The sequence below is a fragment of the Myripristis murdjan genome, chromosome 12 (assembly GCF_902150065.1).
Source record: "Myripristis murdjan chromosome 12, fMyrMur1.1, whole genome shotgun sequence".
Classification (NCBI taxonomy): Eukaryota; Metazoa; Chordata; class Actinopteri; order Holocentriformes; family Holocentridae; genus Myripristis; species Myripristis murdjan.
This window is the reverse complement of record NC_043991.1, coordinates 13978251-13996231: the sequence shown is the minus strand read 5'-3', so window position 1 is coordinate 13996231 and position 17981 is coordinate 13978251. Positions and strand designations below refer to the sequence as shown.

The following is a 17981-nucleotide window of genomic DNA, read 5'->3' as shown; positions in this document are numbered from 1 at the left end:
GATGTTTAATAGACAGATGACATAACCACTAACATTTCACTGATATTGGGGTTTCAACTTGTTTCGTTGTAAATCTTTGGTGTAAACTCATCTTTAGACTGTATTACTGTAGGTCTCTGTTATTTCGGACCTTATACTCAGCTGCAAATCATTCAAAATGCTACAGCCAGAGTTTTGACTGGGTCAAGAAAATTCAGACACATAACAACCGTTCCTAAACCTCTGCATTGGCTTCCTTAGTGCTCTAGAATTGACTAAAAGACTTTTGCTTGTTTTTAGAGAAATAAATGGCTTGGCTCTTCAATACATAACAGACCTCAATTTTAATGTGGCCAGGCCTCTGAGGTTGTCTGGCAGTTCAAAATCTGATAAAAATTTCTTTCAGCTTTCAGCCACTAGGCTTCCCAGAATGCTCAGATGTGCCCTAACTCCATCTTCTTTTATAAACAGGCTTTAAATATTCCCTTTTTCTCTCTTTTTTCTTTTTTTTTTTTTTTTTTAGCTAAAGACCAGCAGCTCCATAGCTCACTCTGTCGGTCGATTGTAAGGTGACTTGGTTCAAAAAAATTTCCCCACCTTTTGGCGGCTACAGTTTTTGCCTAAAATTTGTGTGTAGGGCAAGTGTGTGTTTGTGTTCATGCCAATTGGCTGAAAGGGGACGTGGAAATTGGAGGGTCCTATAGCAAAAGGGCGCATAACCTAGGCACTTTGGATTCATTATTGGACAGAGAAGAGTTCATTTTCCTTTAGTGACAGATAGCCCCATAGTAGCCTCTTATGGGAGGCATCATTGGACTAAGCAGAGGTTTGTTTTCATTGGTGTGGATTTGAAGCCAAGTCCATACTAAACATGTAGGATTAGATATAATCCATAGCAAGAACAAATTGCCATAAAAGGCTTGAAAGCGTAGTTTTAAGTCAGCCCTCTAAATCACTTATGTGATGTGTGACTCAGGTTTCTGGACAGCCCAAGAGGACAAGCAGTATCTGTGCTCACAAAATCAGCTTACTCTGCAATATTCAATTTCCTGTTGCCAGAATGGAGGCATGTTGCCACTGACCACTGGAACAGCTGTGTGTGTGTGTGTGTGTGTGTGTGTGTGTGTGTGTGTGTTAGGGTTGTATGTATGTTCTCATTGCTGTAATATGTTATCATACTGCGCCTTGGCGTCAGATCATCCAGGGTCATTAAACATCTAAACAGACCAATGAGATGAGCCGTTTAACAACAGAACAAAAGGGATTGGCTAGACCACAGGACGATTTATTTTGAACCTCTCAGAGTACGACACACACACACACACACACACACACACACACACACACACACAGAGATAATATAAGTCACAGACTACCAGCATATAGATGATCCATTTTACAAGCAAGCTGGACCAAGTTCAGACAGCTGGGACTTGGCAGAGTCAGTGAGAGAATGAACTCAACCTCTAAATTCTATGTTTGATTCTGTGCTGCTTGTATAATTTTAGTCATCTGCAGTGACTTGACTGCAGAATCTTCCAAAAGGCCACAGCACTGACTTGACTGCCTGCTACCTAAATTGTTGAAGGAAATACTCTGCAATCATCAATTTGATAATACAGTTCCTTGGATATCATGGTGTTTGTGTGTATAAAGAAAGTAAGACTCCTTCATGGGTCTTTAAGTGTAAAACCAAACTACAACGTAAATACAAACTGCGGCATATTACTGTGGATATTGCAGTAAATGTATTTAGGGTGTTATGATCTTATAGGACACATATTTACAGATTTAAATGGTGGCAAATATGCCAAAATAGGTGATGGATCCAATCTTGTAGGCAATGAACCTGGCTCTGGCACAAATTGAGCCCTGGACATCTTATTCCCATATTTTACAGTGATACACACATTGTAGCAGGATAGCATTCAAAGTATCGACCTCAAGTCACAATGTGAGTCTCATTTCCACATTTTCCACATAATTTTGAAGATGTGGTAGTGTAACCATTGGCTGAAATTGTTGTGTTTTTTAGCCTCTGGAAAAACCATGACAAGAGATTTGGGATATAAAAGCTACAGGAATTCCTGAACTAATTGTCACATTTTCCCTAACAGATATATGGTCAAGTATTCCTACTCTGATGTTTTCACTTTTGTGGAGCAGCCACAGTATGGCTCAATCAGGCTCGAGCCTTGTAGTGTGAATCCCCGCCTAATTTGCATTAAAGGTTTCCCAGCCCTTCAGCGTAAATGCCATTTGTTTCTTTTTTGCCCCTACAGCTCGCCTGGCCACAAGACAATAACAGACTGATGCTAAGTGGTCTTTAAAGATGTTTCAATAAACATTTTCTTTCTCAGGACTTTGTGAGACTGCTGCTTTAATGACACACATGCACAAACATACAGAGACACAGAGGTACACAAACACACACGGACACACAGACACCACTCTAAATGAGTCCTGCCTAACTTCAGAGAAAACCCCGTTCCCTCTCTTCTCTCCGCTACATTATCCAGTCCCTCACCTCTTCTCTCCTCTCCTCTCCTCCCTCCTCATCTCATCCTCCCATCCCTCCCCTCTCCACAGTTTACATCCAGTGGTTGAGAAACAGCTGGACAATAAAAGCAGCTTAAAAGGACACACTCCCGTGATGTTTATGTTAGCCAGCTCTGAGCAGTAATGAAATTGAACAGTAAAGAGGCCAGTTGTGTTGCTCGCTAGCCAGGTTAGCCCGACTACATTTATCTCGAGCTGTGGCAGTCAAAACGACTTCGGGAGAGTCTGGGTCAGACACTGTGTACGTGTGTGTCCGTGCGACTATGTATCCAAGAGGCCTGGATCTGCGGGCTTTTAAGACGCCCCTCAATAACACAGTTTCTCCAAACAAGCTGTTGGGAAGATTTGATAGTGTCTTTGGGACGTTGTGGGAGAGAGCATACCGCAGATCCAGGATGAAAGCGATTCCTCCGAGCAAAAGCTCTACCGTTCTCACCCGGGACTCATAATGCCCCATCAGTCTACCTGCTGTTATAACAAGACAAATGCAGCAGTGATGCATGGAAATGGATAGAGATTTGACAATTCAACCTTTACTTAACAGGTGGTGAAGCTTTAACACACGAAATTATAATAATAATTTACAGGACATTTATTTCAAATGCTGGAATTTTTTGTCCAAGTAATATTCTGCATGTTTTACATTATGATTATAGCGCACCAGCTTCTTGAACATATGTTAATTGTTGTACTTCTTGTTATGCCAGGTCAAACAGTGTATGAGGCTCTGAGTGGAGCTTTAAGGGACACAGAGGCAGGATAAAAAGTCTCACTGTGCTTACTCTTTGCCCATAACAGACAGTTACTCAGCTAACAGACAAATACCAGCAGCTACTAAGACCAATACATCAGCCAAGTATAGGGAAGATTCATGTTTTATTTAACATAATTTTAATTTGTATTTAACTTGGCTGTTCCACTGGAGTCTAGGATCTAGAAAAAGTGGATGGGGGCGATATTTCAAAAGCCACGTTCACACAAGTAGCTTTGAATGGTTATATTACCGCCCACTTCCATCTTCAGTGAGCAGATGGTGCACCCAAAGTCATTTTACAGAGATTTAATTTGTTAAAATATAGTCTGTTTAGGTATAAAAACTATATAGAATCTTAAACCATAATTCAGAAGCTTGGTTCAGTTGTGGGCATACATTATCTGCTGGTGAGTGCACACATAACAGCAGCAGCACAGTGTGTTTTAATGAGTTTGGCAGATAAATTTCTCCGATTTCAGCCTGAGCTGGAAATGTTTAAAAGACCATACCAGTGATTTTACAATTTACCCACATTTTACATGTCAACAAACCATTTTGCAAATCGTGCAAGGGCACAGAAGATTTCCCAACATATCATCAAAATCCCTCAATTTTCAAATTTGAATTTTTGGTTCGAAGCACCCACTTATAATGTTCTGTGTCTGCGGCTGACGCAGCTGTCACCATTCATAAACCACAGAACTGATATTGGGCTGTGTACCAGGGGACTATTTTCCCTGGTGGAGGCACTTTCTCTCACTTCGCCTAGCTTGAAGTCATCAAAACACAACAGTGCTGCTGCTTTTAGGAAAACGAATGTGGACAACTTCATTACAGCGATGGAGTACTGGTGTGAAGAAAGTTTGAAGTGTCAGAAAGTTCATTTTCATATCCTAGTGGGATGAATGGAAACCAACGGCTGGATAAAAGGTAGGAAAAATGATATTGGAGTTGTAAAACACGACTGCTTGTCTTGGGGAAATATTAGCAGAAACATGAAATATATATGGTGGTCTATACTACTTAAGAACTGAAGTCTAGAAGTAGATATTACACTAAACATGCAAAATCACTAGAATGGTCCTTTAATAACGCCTCCTTCGGCAGCATCATAATGTGTGTTGGTAGAGTGGCAGATATGTGGTCCGTGTTATTGGACTGTTTGGGGAAGACATGATGAAAACCCTGTCAGAGAAGAGCTTCATCCCATAGCTCAGCCACATCCTCTGGCCTCACACACACAAACACACACGCACACGCATACAAACACACACAGTAAATCAATCTAGTCTCATCTGTGGTGGGAGACCCATGTACACATCTCTCCAGACACACATACTTTGAGCTGCACGCCCTACAGCAAGCATTACTTCTTGTGCGTCTCCTCCAGTTCTCACACATAGACAAACGTGCACACACACACACACAAACCACTGAGGGTCTTTGGGTTTGGAGCTGCAGATAGCTTGGAGGGCTTGAGGGTGTGAGGTTAGGGCTCATCACAGAATCAAACACGCAAACGCCTCAGCCTGTCCCAGTGATGTTCATTTAAAATGCACTTCTTGAACTACCAGTACTGCACTGGAAACTGTGTGATTCCTTATATTCAGGTAGTGAATAGTAAAGGAAAGGAAAGGATTTAAGGATGTTTTTTTTGTTTGTTTTTTTTTTTTTTTACAGTACTGAAGCAGTTTAATTTTCTTTAATGTTAGATGAATACTGCTGTAACGAGGTGCAGGGAATCACTGAGCAGGGAATGCAGGAGAGTACTATAGTACCACAGGCTACAAACATTTCAAAAATCCAGAAAAAAAGCTGTATTGCATGTCCACACACTGCTCCTCCACATCTTTTTGACTTACACCCATGCACGCAAAGTAAGCTTATCAACCGCTGAATCTAAATAGCATGTCTCATCAGCAAAAACTCATAAAAAAAACACTCTTTCCATAAATAGTTCAATACCTTCCTCACCAAATCGCATGCAACGCAAGGCAAAACAAGTGTGTTTTTTTTTTTCCAGGGGCAAGTTAAAGGAGAGACAATTCCAGCAGCGAGGAAGGATGGAGGCTTATTGTGGCTAAAGCATGCTGGCTGTCCCTCAGCTCTCGGGAGTAAATACTGGTGGTGTGACAATGGGCCAGCTTGAGCTGAGGAGGCTGTCACCTCCAGATTTATCGGGCCTTGGATCTCTACGTTGTCTCGCTCTCTCACACACTCACACATCCACACCCAGCACAAAGACTCACGCAATCGTTGTCCAGACCCTCCAGATTCAAGTCCTTAATCTATATTCGATATATTACGATGCTATTACGTACAGTTTCCTATCATTATGAGGAAATGTTTTTCCATGTTGAATGTTTTCCATCTCTATCTCTGCATCTGGCCTCTCCTGTGGCAGTGACAGTTTTCCTCAGATCTCCTCCAGGCTGAGAGCAGATAAGAGCCTGTCTGAGTGCTACTTGTTACAGGATGAAGCCGCCCTCATCACACACACATGCAATCCCCCGTTTTCATAAATCTATCTGTTGTGTATCTACGCTATCTATGTGGGCACCACTCCCCCTCTAAGTACCTCCAGTTCACTCTCCCGCTGATGAATAGCAATCAAGTGCCGTTTGTGGGTGAAAATGTCACAAGAGCCGATATTTACATTTCGGTCATTATCACAGCCCTCATGCCTGACTCATGCGATCCTTTCTGCTGCACTGTAACACTTTGGAGGTTGCAGAGGTGGCTTTCCTAACCAGCAGATGCGACTGATCCTCACTATCCCTCATCAAGTCCCTGCCATTGTGTCCGTCTGAAAACCCCCATTCACTGAATAGTAGAGAGCGCATGATGCAATAGATGCAGGCTGGATTGCCTTCATGGGGACATCCCAGCAAACACAAACAATTCCCTCTGCTGCCTTTAAATATCGTATTTGTGTGACTGTCTTTAAGTATCTCCTTGGTAACCATGTGCTGTGTTTACACCTTTATCCAAAGCCATCTTCAAACATGATTTTGTCTTGAACTCTTTCAGCTGCAGTTCATGTCCATTTTAGTGTGATGAGCTATTTGGAAACAGCCAAATGTGCGCCGCTAGAGCATTTCATACAGATGGTTTTCCATTTAACTCAGTGCAGATCAAAGTTATTAGCTTACGGTTAAGTTATTAATGAGAGTGTGTGAGGTAGTTAGTGTGTTTACAAAACTAACTACACCAAAATGAGAGAAAATGTCTTCGGTTTTCGTCTTTATCAGTTTACTTCATACATCAGCCTGCTATTTTGTGTGGGTATGAAATGTATCTCATGTCTGTGCTGCCAATCCGTCCACACTTGGCATCATGGCAGCAAAAGTTGGGACAAAGTTTTAGTTGATGACACAAAAACACTGACTGACAATCGTCTTTTTGTGGATGGTTTTTCATCTGTCCAAAGTGGATACATTTTTTTTTTTTTTTTTTTTTTTTTTTAAATGGTATGATGTTTTGTTGAGTTTTCATTATGCTTTTTTCTGATCTTTTTAAATCTTGTCCCTGACAAATACCCATTACAGCATAGATGAAAATTAACACTGGAACTAATCAAAACAAGTATTAAAAAAGCATTTTACCAAAGTAAATTAGCTAAACATGCTTCAAAAACTAATTAAAACTAGACTGGAATTGAGAACGAAAAGTTAAAGCGAAATAAAAAATTAAAAAAAAACTAATGGAAAAATGCAAAACTATAATAATCTTGGTGGAGATGCAGGTGAGCAATGAATGCTGCGTTCAAGACAAGTTGCGACTAGGAAAAACGAGCTCCAAGTCGTTAAAAATGAATCAAACGGCGTCAAACACGGAAGTTTCAGGCCGGAAATTCGGGTGTTAGTCAAACATGGCAGCTTTCATCATTAATGGCAGGAATGGAATTATTATAAAAGTATTTTGTTGATGCTTTAACTCATGATTTGTGTGTACTTACGCAATCTGTGAAATACAATTAAATTTCGCTCCTATTACAGCAGTAAGTGGAGTTTAACAGCTATTTTACCGTCTCTTGTGGGCTTTTTTTACTGGCGAATAGATCTAACTTCAATTTTTAAGGTTACCGACCATCTGTGCCAAACTTCCGCGGTGTTAACCACAACAATATCGGAAGTTGGAAATCTTTGGCTCCGGTTCTTCAGAGTTGTTTTTACTGCAGCAGAGCATTAAACAACTAGTTGAAAGTCAAAGTGTCACTGAGCGAGGCGGTGAACCCCTAACTGTCCCAGGGAAGCTGCTTAACTGGAAAAAGTACAGGACAACTTTCCTTCCCCTCACACTTTTTCATCCATGTTGTCTTTTAGTGTTTTATTTGCATCTTTTGTTTTATTTCAAATTTTATTTCAATTTTTAGCCTTTTCTTTTTAATTCCACCCTGTGCTGTGTTTTATTCTTTTTAATGTTTTATTTAATGTGTTTTCAAATGTTCTTTTTATTGTGAAGCACTTTGAGCTGCAATTCTTGTATGAAAGGTGCTATACAAATAAAGTTTTATTATTTATTATTATTATCATTACTTTTTCATCCATGCAATCTCTGCAATTTCAACTTAAGAGTTCTTGTCTATTGTTACTGAATGAGTTCAAGTGGCTCTTTTATTTGCTCTTAAAATGGTCTTGCGTGCTTGTGAGTCCTAAACACTCCAATCCACTGTCCCCATGCAAAAACTGCACCGGCTACATCACCGTCAAAGCCTCTGTGGACCTGCAGGGAAAACTTTGCACATGGATATGTTAACCATTAGGGAATTCAGTTGCACCTGTGAAGAGTTTGCCAGGAAAGGGACATCTTAAGCGCCATCAGGTGTAAATACAGGTTTATTAGGGATGAAAATGTTCCATGAAAACAACAGAGGAAAAAAAATAACCCATTCACAGTACATTTCATTCATTTCCCTAACATGGTGCATTGAAATGTCATAAAACTCCAAAGTCCCATTATCAAACATTGATCGCTCTACACAAATATTGACGTGTCTTTACAAAAATACTCTTCCTGGGGTGGGGAAACATGAGGAGGGAGGGGGGTAGGGCACATTAACTTCAGTAAAATTAAAAACATTTTCCATCTCCCTTAATTTGTTCATTATCTCAGTGAATGGCAACAATGTTCAGGTATGGTGCTGCGAGATCTTCAATCTAATGGAATAAGTGGACCGCATTTGCTTGTGTAAACTGACATGTAAGTTTTCATTTGGAACAAGAAAATTTCATGAGCTTTGTAGCTCTACAACTGCAAAAAAAACAAAAAAAAAAAAAACAAAAAAAAAAAAACAAAGCCAACAGTAAACTGAGGTCTGAACAACACAAAATGGAAGGCAATTGGTCAGGTTTGGGTTACATGAGAAGTGACTTGATTGGGTTAAGGTTTATGGAAGAAGACTGGTCAGGCACAGATCTTATGGCTGAGTCCCTAAAAGGTGATTGGTCAGTTGAAGACTCTAGGAAAAGCTATTGGTCGAGTTATGAGGAGGTAGGATAGTTGTCATGGTCGATGTATCAATCAGGTCCCGGAAAAACAAAACATCAAATAGATCAGCAGGCCTCGATCTCTTTTCTCCATGCATCTTAACTTCATACAGCGTTTGTGTCGATTTGAGCAGAATGAATTAGTTCAAGTAAGACTGCTGACATGCCATCTCATAAACTGTCTTCACACAAAACAACAGGAAATTAACTGTACTGTACTATGAAGTCTAAAGGGTTATGCCCCCCCACAACTCACTGTTTGTGTAATCAGGTCATCAAGACCCTGTTTAAGTATCCATATAGAGTAAAACACAGTACTTGGCGATGTAAATGGCATTATATTTACTTATATTGTATATATTACATCTGCTCTGTACAAAGTGTTTTTTAACAGACAGTGTAAAACATTGAGGTTATCATTACATAAAGTCACTGATGAAATTATCTGAACTCCAACTTGCCTACGTTTGACAGTAAAAGGGGCTGTGGCACCAGTTAGTGATTTAAAAAAAAAAAAAAATGCTGTGTGAAGTGCAAAAAACGATCAGTGTGAGGTGGTGAACCTGCATTACTCTGAGCTGGTACCTTCAGGTTGGTGTGCTGTGTAAAGGCGGCTGCAGAGGTGGACTGATTTATTCTCGTTTTGTCTGTAGCCAGTCTTTCTAGAACTACACATCAAATCTGTTTGTACTGTAAAATGGCCTTTGAGTCTATTTGAGTGACTGTGATGGAAGGAGGTTTGGCACAGGTGTATGTATATGGCAAAAGGTGAACTTAAAAAAAAAAAAAGAGGAAGGGGTGAGTTGTAAATTTCCAATTCATAAATGCTTTCCAAATGAAGTCTAACTTTTTTCATAAGCGCTGAAATGTGGGGAAAAAATTCTTCTTTAAACTGCAGTTTTACAGTGTGAATAGTTTGATCCCTATCATCATTGCCTGTTATCATTTGGCCTTCCTTTAAATGCAGTGATCCTTCATTTCCCATGTAGAATAATAACAAGAACACATTTAGGGGCGGTCGAGGGTAAAGTCAAGCCACATTCACTTTAAAAATCCTTCCTCTCCATACCGGTCAAAGGCTAGAATCACACGTACTGTAACATCTTCATCACGTCACGCGGGATGACAAAACACACCTGGGTCAAAAACACCATGAAACCCATTCAGTTATCATTAAGAGGGTTGCTGTGTGGAAGCAGCACAGCCTTCGACTGCAAGACAGCTGGGGTCTTACACTTTCAGCTCAAATCAATGTGGGACTGTTGCGTTAAATGAATAACAGAGGACATCTGAATGGATTTCGGACAGCTTTTGGATCCGTGTGTGATTGCTGCACAAAAGGCACAGGGGTCACAAAAACACACTCAAGAGAAAAGAAAAAAAGCACGTACTATGACTAACGGTTTGGATGAGTGGCTATGGCTTTGCAGACCGGCAACAAAGGCTTTTAAAATATTACTGACTAGAAACCTTTAAAGTGTGTCATAATTACTAGGGCCGAGCTACAAAAATTTCTTGCAACAGTATAAAACCGAAACTGAGAGAACTTTACAAAAATGTTTCACTACTCTGCTTTTTTTCTTTTTCCTTGTAGAGAAACCGGTTTCACAAGGAAAACTTGGTGTGACATAAGCGTTTGTTAAACAAATAGATCTATCAAAGAGAACAACTATTTATCATCCTATAATAGCAAACGCTAGAGAAACAGGGAGGAAAAGCTTTACAGTGGGGAAGAAAACATTGACGCTACAGTCTCATTGTCTCTCACACCTCCTCCTCTCCCTCTCTGTGAATGAGTGTTTGAAAGGTCAACGCGATGTCTACACTTTCAGTCCTTATTAACTCCTGTTAAGCTAATAAGAGTTTTAACTGTTGCCTATTTCCTAAAAAGTATTAACATTGAAGGTGAGTACGTCTAACATCTTAATACATCCAAGTTGTTGATTGTTGTTTTAAATTATTATAGTGACTATAAATGAGGCTGACAATGCCACTTGCTTCCCAGAGGGGCACGGGCCACATATACCTGGCACCTTTTATTTCTATAAACAAAAGAAGTGTCAAAAATGCCAGTACAAAAAAGTAGCACACTACTGCAGTGGGAGCAGAGAGGTCGACTGTATCTGCATTTAATGTATGACAAAATTTGTCATTTCTTTTATTTATAGATCCTGGGCAGGGTTTACCAAAAGAGTTTTACCTTTATGATCACCTTTGTTGCATTGCCTTGGTTCTAATCAGATAAAGATGATCTTAAAGTTGAGATACTTTAGGAAAACACTGCCTCATTGTCCTTGATCCTTCTCACTCCAACTGTGCTCTTCGTGAATTTTTGTGTTTGGGGGTGGAGCCGTCTTACTGGCCCTGGGACTCGCGGACCTTGGCTTGCAGGGCATCACAAGTCTTCTTGGCATCGCCTAGCAACATGGCGGTGTTGGGCTTGTAGAAGATGGGGTTGTCAACCGCCGCGTAGCCGACACCGAGGGAACGCTTCATCACAACCACCTGGACGGAGGGAAACACAGTCAGAAGACAAGCAAAACACACACAAACCAGTTTTGGATATTGGCCTATCACAGATGTATCGGTATCAGTATCTATAAATGTACCCATTATTTCATCAACAACATCTAAATAAGGCTATAAATGGATGGCACAGAGATCTCTCCATATAATTCCCACTATGAGGCAATTTCTTCCCCCACAACTTTCAAAAGACATATCAGTCGACTGAGTACAAATCAGAGGCTAATTATTTTCGATCTTTTATAAGAGCCATGTCTGCATGAACCAAGCTCCTTGATGTTGATGTCTATGAATCTGTGCTAGCATCACTAATGCTCTTTTACGAGATGTGCCTAACAAGCTTGCCTTCCATTTTACCTCCCTATAAATATCAAACGTATAGGTCAGAGGCACAGGGTTGCACGCATGTATCTACCCTAACCCAAGATATTACAGAACACTTTTACCTTGTATCTCTGTATTAGAGGGCTGTGCAAACAAAGTTATTTGGGTAAAAAGAGCTGAATTCCACTTTTGGCCCAAACCCCTCTAACATCTCCTGTTTCAATCCATTTTACAAATGGTCCTTATTTACACTCCTTGTATCCAGTGGTAGTGATATACATACAAAAGCAACAATAAATCATAAAAAGGTCACATTACTTTGGTTCATTTTGCATGTTATTTGTTAAGAGACAAAAACAAATGAAATATTTGGTGAAAAACATTTTTTTGATGAAAACTAAAAAAAAAAAAAAAAAAAACGTAGAAAATGGTGTGCTATTCAGATGTACTTAAAAGGATGGTAAATTAAAATGTGCCATTTTTCATTAAAATGTTTTTAGTGTCATCATTTGGTGTAGGAATCACCATGAAACCATGAGAATGAGGTTTGTTTCTTTACTCAGCTGCTGCAGCTAATACTGAATAATAAAATCCCTGTTTTTAACTGACTTTACCATCCCCTTAAGTTTTAGACAACCGCAAAGATTAACGAAAATGAACAGTTTAGTGTTCACTAACTTGTGTGTGTATGCATGTGCACCTGAAACTTTGTGTGTGTGTGTGTGTGTGTGTGTGTGTGTGTGTGTGTGGCTGGGTAGTATGTCGTCTGTGATTTCACCGGGGGAACGAGTGGGAGCCCTGTATAAATCCCAGATCTCGGAGTGGTGCCAGTGGGATGCTCCAAATGTCATCATTCCACAGCGACACAGTCACCACTAATGGGATCAGGATGGGACTGCACCTGGGACTGTAGCAATCTGTGTGTGTGTGTGTGTGTGTGTGTGTGTGTGTGTGTGTGTGTGTGTGTGTGTGTGAGCATGCATGTGTCCAAGGACCCATGTGAGCTTGTGTGTGTGTTTTGTAGGTATGTGTCTGTGGACGCCCCTCTGTGGGTGTGGCTGGTTAGTGCAGCATTCAGTTCAGAGAGGAAGAAGCAGTCCTGTTCCTTCAAAATCTTCCATCTCTCCTCACCTATTCAGACCTGTGGACTTTCACACACTTACTTTAGCACACACACCAATTTTTTCTCACCTGTTTGGATTTCCAGACCTCCAGCACAGGCATACCAGCAATGATTGAGTTGGGATCTTCCTGAGCAGCTGAGTTCACTGTATCATTGGCGCCGATCACCAGCACCAGGTCTGTATCTGGGTGGACACACAAAAAATAAATGTTAAAAATATTAATTAAAACATACAATATTATTATTAATAAAAACTACACAAGCATAGTGTGCTCATCTTTCGCTTCAGGAAGGCTGAGGTCTATCCAACACTCAGGAAATTTTACGATTCATTGAAAAATGAATTGTAAATTAAGAGTCTGCAATAAATGTCTCTTCAGCAAGCAAATCATTGCAGCTGTGTCCTTTGATTTACAATTTGTCATTCCCTGCACATCACCATAAATACATGAAAACTGCCGAGATTCAAGCTAATAACTTCTCCAGGCCTCTGAAAGACTGGAAGGGATGAGTCTTACCAGGAAAGTCCTCATTAATCTCCTCCATCTCCAGGACAATATCGTATGGGACGCCCGCCTCAGCCAGCAGCACGTTGAGCTGCCCAGGCATGCGGCCAGCCACCGGGTGAATTCCAAACCTGCGGGAATAAAATGTTGATTACTAATAAATGTTTTGACAAAGTCGCTTGCCCTTTACACCTAGTCGATGACAACTGTAACCTTTCAAAGAAAACGACAGCTATTGTTTTAGTGAATTGTTTGTTTGTGGTTTCAAGCTTGGTGACATATTATCAATGATCAATTTCTTGAAACTGGCTACAATTTCTGCGGCAAATAATGTTGATGAAGGTCCTGTTTTAACCCCTTAAACTCTGATTTCCCCTTAAATTTCCTCTTAAGCAGCTTCAAAGTTAGGAAAAAAAAATAGTTTTCATTTAGTACAACATCACATACATATTCTGTGTCCACTGGTGGTAGCACATAGCACATTATGCTTCTCGTAAGTGAAATATTCAAACTCAAATATTCATTTTTAGGAGGACTTTGAACATCAGGCCAGAGAGAACAGATGAAATTTTGCCTTTCTGACTGACTGGCTCATTTACAATTTTTTTCTGATGATTAATGTGCACTGAACCGATAAAAATAAAGTAAACCCAAGATGCCATTGTAGAACGTTTGAACGTCGGCCATGCGGCAATGACAACCCGTCCCACGAGTGCAGCAGAGGTGAAGAAGTTAATGGCCTGATGCCACAGGTTATATAAGGGCTTGAAAACCGGGCAATAGTGAGAGGATTGGTAGGCAGAAGAGGAGAGGAAAGAGGAAGATGAAGGGTGAGGGTCTGAAAAAAGTGAGACAAAGGAGATCAGAGGAACCAGAGGACGGACTGCATGAAGGAGGCACGCAAAGCATGGGAGAATAAGGTGGAGAGGAACTGAGAGAAGAGCTGGAGGATATACACTAGATCAGGTTTACAATCACAGTCTGCACGCACACACACACACACACACACACACACACACACACACACTTCCTGTTGTGCTCCACGATCAAGCCTGTGTTTGTGTTTGTGTGTGTACGGATGCGTGTGCGTACACAGCTCTCAAACTCAATTAAGCATGTCATGTAATCAGGCTTGGAAATTAACACCAGCCATCCGCCAAATGCGTGAACTGTGGTGATGGCTGGTACCATCTGTTCTTCCAGTCACTTTGCCATGTAGACAACCACCATTTGGAGACTTATTTCTATTGACTGGGCAAGTTTAGGTGGATGAAAAAGTTACTTTCTGCCCCTCAAGTGACTCCTTGCTGTCCTCATGTACAGGGCTGTCAGTGGGAAAAGCATCCAGGCTTTGGTTTCTGATTTGTCTGATTTTAGGTAATTTTTCATGTGGGTGAAACTGCTACACTCTCCTGGGTTCCCTTTACGCTCACCAGAGCTGTGCAAAAACAAATGTCAAGTAAAAGGTCTTGACACAGGAAGGGTGAAATGAAAGGCAGATATGAAAAGAGAATAAGTGATGCATGGAGAGCATAAAAAAGAGCATAATACAGAACATGGAAAGAGCAAAGTGTAGAGAAAGAGCAGAAGATCAGGGTGAAGGGGTTTTCTCTCTTTGACTCTGACCACCCACTTCCCTCTAATCAAGTACAAATGCTCTAAGTAGCAGCAGCTGCAGCAGCCAGGATCAAACGACTGAGGCAGGGAAATTACAGAAGCTTCCGCTCTACCTTACCCTTCCTCTGCTCTCCATCTCTGCCCTCTTTCCCTTTTTCATTCCCTCTTCTCTTCCCATCTACACTCTCTCTACAATGTCCATGTTTCTCTTCAGCCTGTTCATCCACATTAAAATCCTTCTTTTTTTTTCTTTTTTTTACACATCTTTTCCTTCTTACTGTTCATTTTAACCCTTATAATCTCTCTTCTTCCCCTGAACTAGATGATTTTGTGAAGATCTGTTTATTTTGAAGCCAGATTTGTTATCAGATGTATGGCCGCCAAAATGTGCTAGGTGAGCCTCACGAAGTTCTGCGTCCTGATGGAGCCTTCAGGACTAGTGTTTTATATGACTACAGATACAGATACAGACTACTGATACAGCTGAGTGTTTGTGAACATAGTCTATGCCATTTAGCCTATGCCAGCACAGTGAAATTTCAAGAACAGCAATGGACAAAACTAGTTCTTATCATTTCTATGATATATGATCAATTAAATCCATGCAAATATATAAATGTATTATCCCTTTACCTGACTTTCTTGCCAGCATCTTTGAGCATCTTTACCAACTCAGCAATGGGGTACTGGGCCTTGGCAGCACAGAGGCCATAACCTGAAATAGAACATAAAAAAATACCACATCAGAATGTCTTTTAAACCAGTTAACATACTGACTTCAAAAACACACACACAAAAAAAAAACATGTTGAAAATTTACCAGTGATTCTGTATAGTATTGTGGTTCCATGCACACACGTGTCTGCACTAACACTCACACACAAAAGATTATACACCACTGAGGTTCAAGCACCCCTGTTGTATGTAAAGCTGCACTGATTTCTGACCACTAGAGGGTGTTGAGAGCACAAACTCTGTAAACACACAGAGCTCCTGCTGCCTTCTTTATCACAAGCGATCTGCAAAGGAAAAAATTGTGTTTCTTGGATGGAAATGACGGATACATTTCACTCTCACAAGGCTCCTTTGGGATTACTTGGATTATTTTTGTCTCTGACCTCCAATTCAAAAATGTGGTGAAGCTGCAGACTTTCAGTTACAAGCTAAGCTGCTCTGAATGAACTTTTGCTGTTGTTGCGGTGCTGATTGCAGCTGCAGAGGCACTCGCTGGACTGATCTGTAATTTTGAAGCTTTTCTGCAGAATGCACAATTTCAGAAATGTTTTGAATGAAGCTGAAACAGCGAGGCGTTGAAGAGGAAAAGCGTATATGTGGGCCGATGTAGAGATTTAAAAATAGCTACAACCAGGAAATAAGAACAGGCTGCTTATAAATTATATGGTCGAAAGAAGACTCAGAGATATTTTCATATTGCAAGGGTTACTGCAACAAAACGTGTGTGATAGCTCAATGTAGCTTTAAATATCAAAAACAGCTTCCCTAAACTTATCTCCTAATGTGACTCTTATTTGGGTTTGTGACACTCATGAATCTGTTAATGCTGGTAAGAGAGAAGCAGGAGAATGTGTGTGTGTCTGTGTGTGTGTGTGTGTGTGTATGAGTGGTTAAACCATTTAAATATCAAACACGACCATGACCAGAAATGAAAGAGAGACGACCTGACAAAGGTTTGAACTCAGTATGTCATGGTTACAAGGTTACAACTACTGAGTCACAGGGGCACTCCTCAAGATTTTATTACTTTAAATCAAAAAAGTTTCAGACACAAAATACATCACAGGAGTTTTATCTTTGTATTACCAAGAGCTCAGGTTTAGGTGAGCTGACACACACATATATATATATATATATATATATATATATATATATATATATATATATATATATATAATGGTCTCAACACTATGGAACAATAATAAAGATGCAGAGTTTCCACTGTACATGCTTTTAGGGCGCTATTTAAAAAACACTCATTTCAGTAACTCTACATTCTGTTTAATTGTTCATGTTTTTACTCTTTTTACTTGCATCTGTTTTCTGTATTTTTTGTTCATTTTTTTCCCTGTATTTTTTTTTTATTTTGAGTCACTTTGTAACATTTGTTTTGAAAGGTGCAAACAAAACTGTATCTAATTCCAGACAGCATATAACCAAAACAAGAAATTATAATCAATAACAAATATAATTCATCCCCTACTGTTTTCATTAAAGTTGTTCATAAATTAGTCATGCTCCATTTGCCTTTTGTTAGGGGTCAAAGCACTGAAGGTGCTGAAATCCTCTAATGCCTGTGTGGATTACTGATGTTTTTGCTTTCTTTCTTTCTTCTCTGATACAAGGATCTGGATCTCTGAGCCCATAAGCCCAAACTTACCAGATAGGTTGGAAATCACACCCACTACTCAAGCAACACAAATTATACCAACTGGGCCAGCTGGTGGCACTACAATGACAAATTTGCATAATGGCCAATAATCTCTTAACTGTTGGCAACAAAATTATTATTATTATTATTATTATTATTATTATTATTTTTGTCAGCTAGCTTGCATTTGACTGTGGTAACCTTCCTGATTATGGCTATTGTTTATCTTGTTGATATTCCCTACCATTCAGCCACAGTTCGCAAGCAAAGTTTACTTAAAATGCTAGCTTTCAGAAAAACACATGCAACTCATCAACCGTCAGTCGAATCAACGCAAAACTCAAAAAAACATTTTCGCGCAAATTGTATGTGCAAAATTTCTCCCAGGTAAAACAGTAGATGGTGCTGCAACACTTAAAAGTTTATGTCTGAATCACTGGCAGGGATTCTTGTGAAACACTTTTTTTCACGTTATCAGGTCATGTCCAAATCATCGCATAAAATGTGGTGGTGATTGGTGAAAAAGCGAAATGGTTTACAATGACAAACACACACATTTAACAAAACTGCAGTCATAATATCAAGCCTATCAGCCTATCCAATGATGTGTGGGAAAGTCTGTTACTTCAGTCTCTTGCTGTAATTTGTGCTGTATGCACAACAATTTGTTACATCAAAAGTTTGATCAAACCTCACCCAAATATTTGACATTATACCT

At 40.0% G+C, this 17981-nt stretch overlaps 1 protein-coding gene across 2 annotated transcripts in view; it reads right to left on the bottom strand.

Annotated features, from left to right (window-relative positions):
• Nucleotides 1–8112: 8112 nt before the first annotated feature.
• nnt (nicotinamide nucleotide transhydrogenase) overlaps nt 8113–17981 on the bottom strand; it is a 50673-nt gene continuing 40804 nt past the window's right edge. Inside the window, exons 18-21 of one of the 2 annotated variants that reach the window (XM_030065230.1) lie at nt 15511–15592; nt 13273–13391; nt 12823–12938; nt 8113–11286 (exon numbers count right to left, since the gene is read on the bottom strand). In XM_030065230.1, the coding sequence (XP_029921090.1) occupies nt 11137–11286; nt 12823–12938; nt 13273–13391; nt 15511–15592 (467 nt within the window). In that variant the 3' untranslated portion in view covers nt 8113–11136. The remainder of the gene's footprint in view (nt 11287–12822; nt 12939–13272; nt 13392–15510; nt 15593–17981) is intronic. The other variant, XM_030065229.1, reaches the window with a different exon arrangement.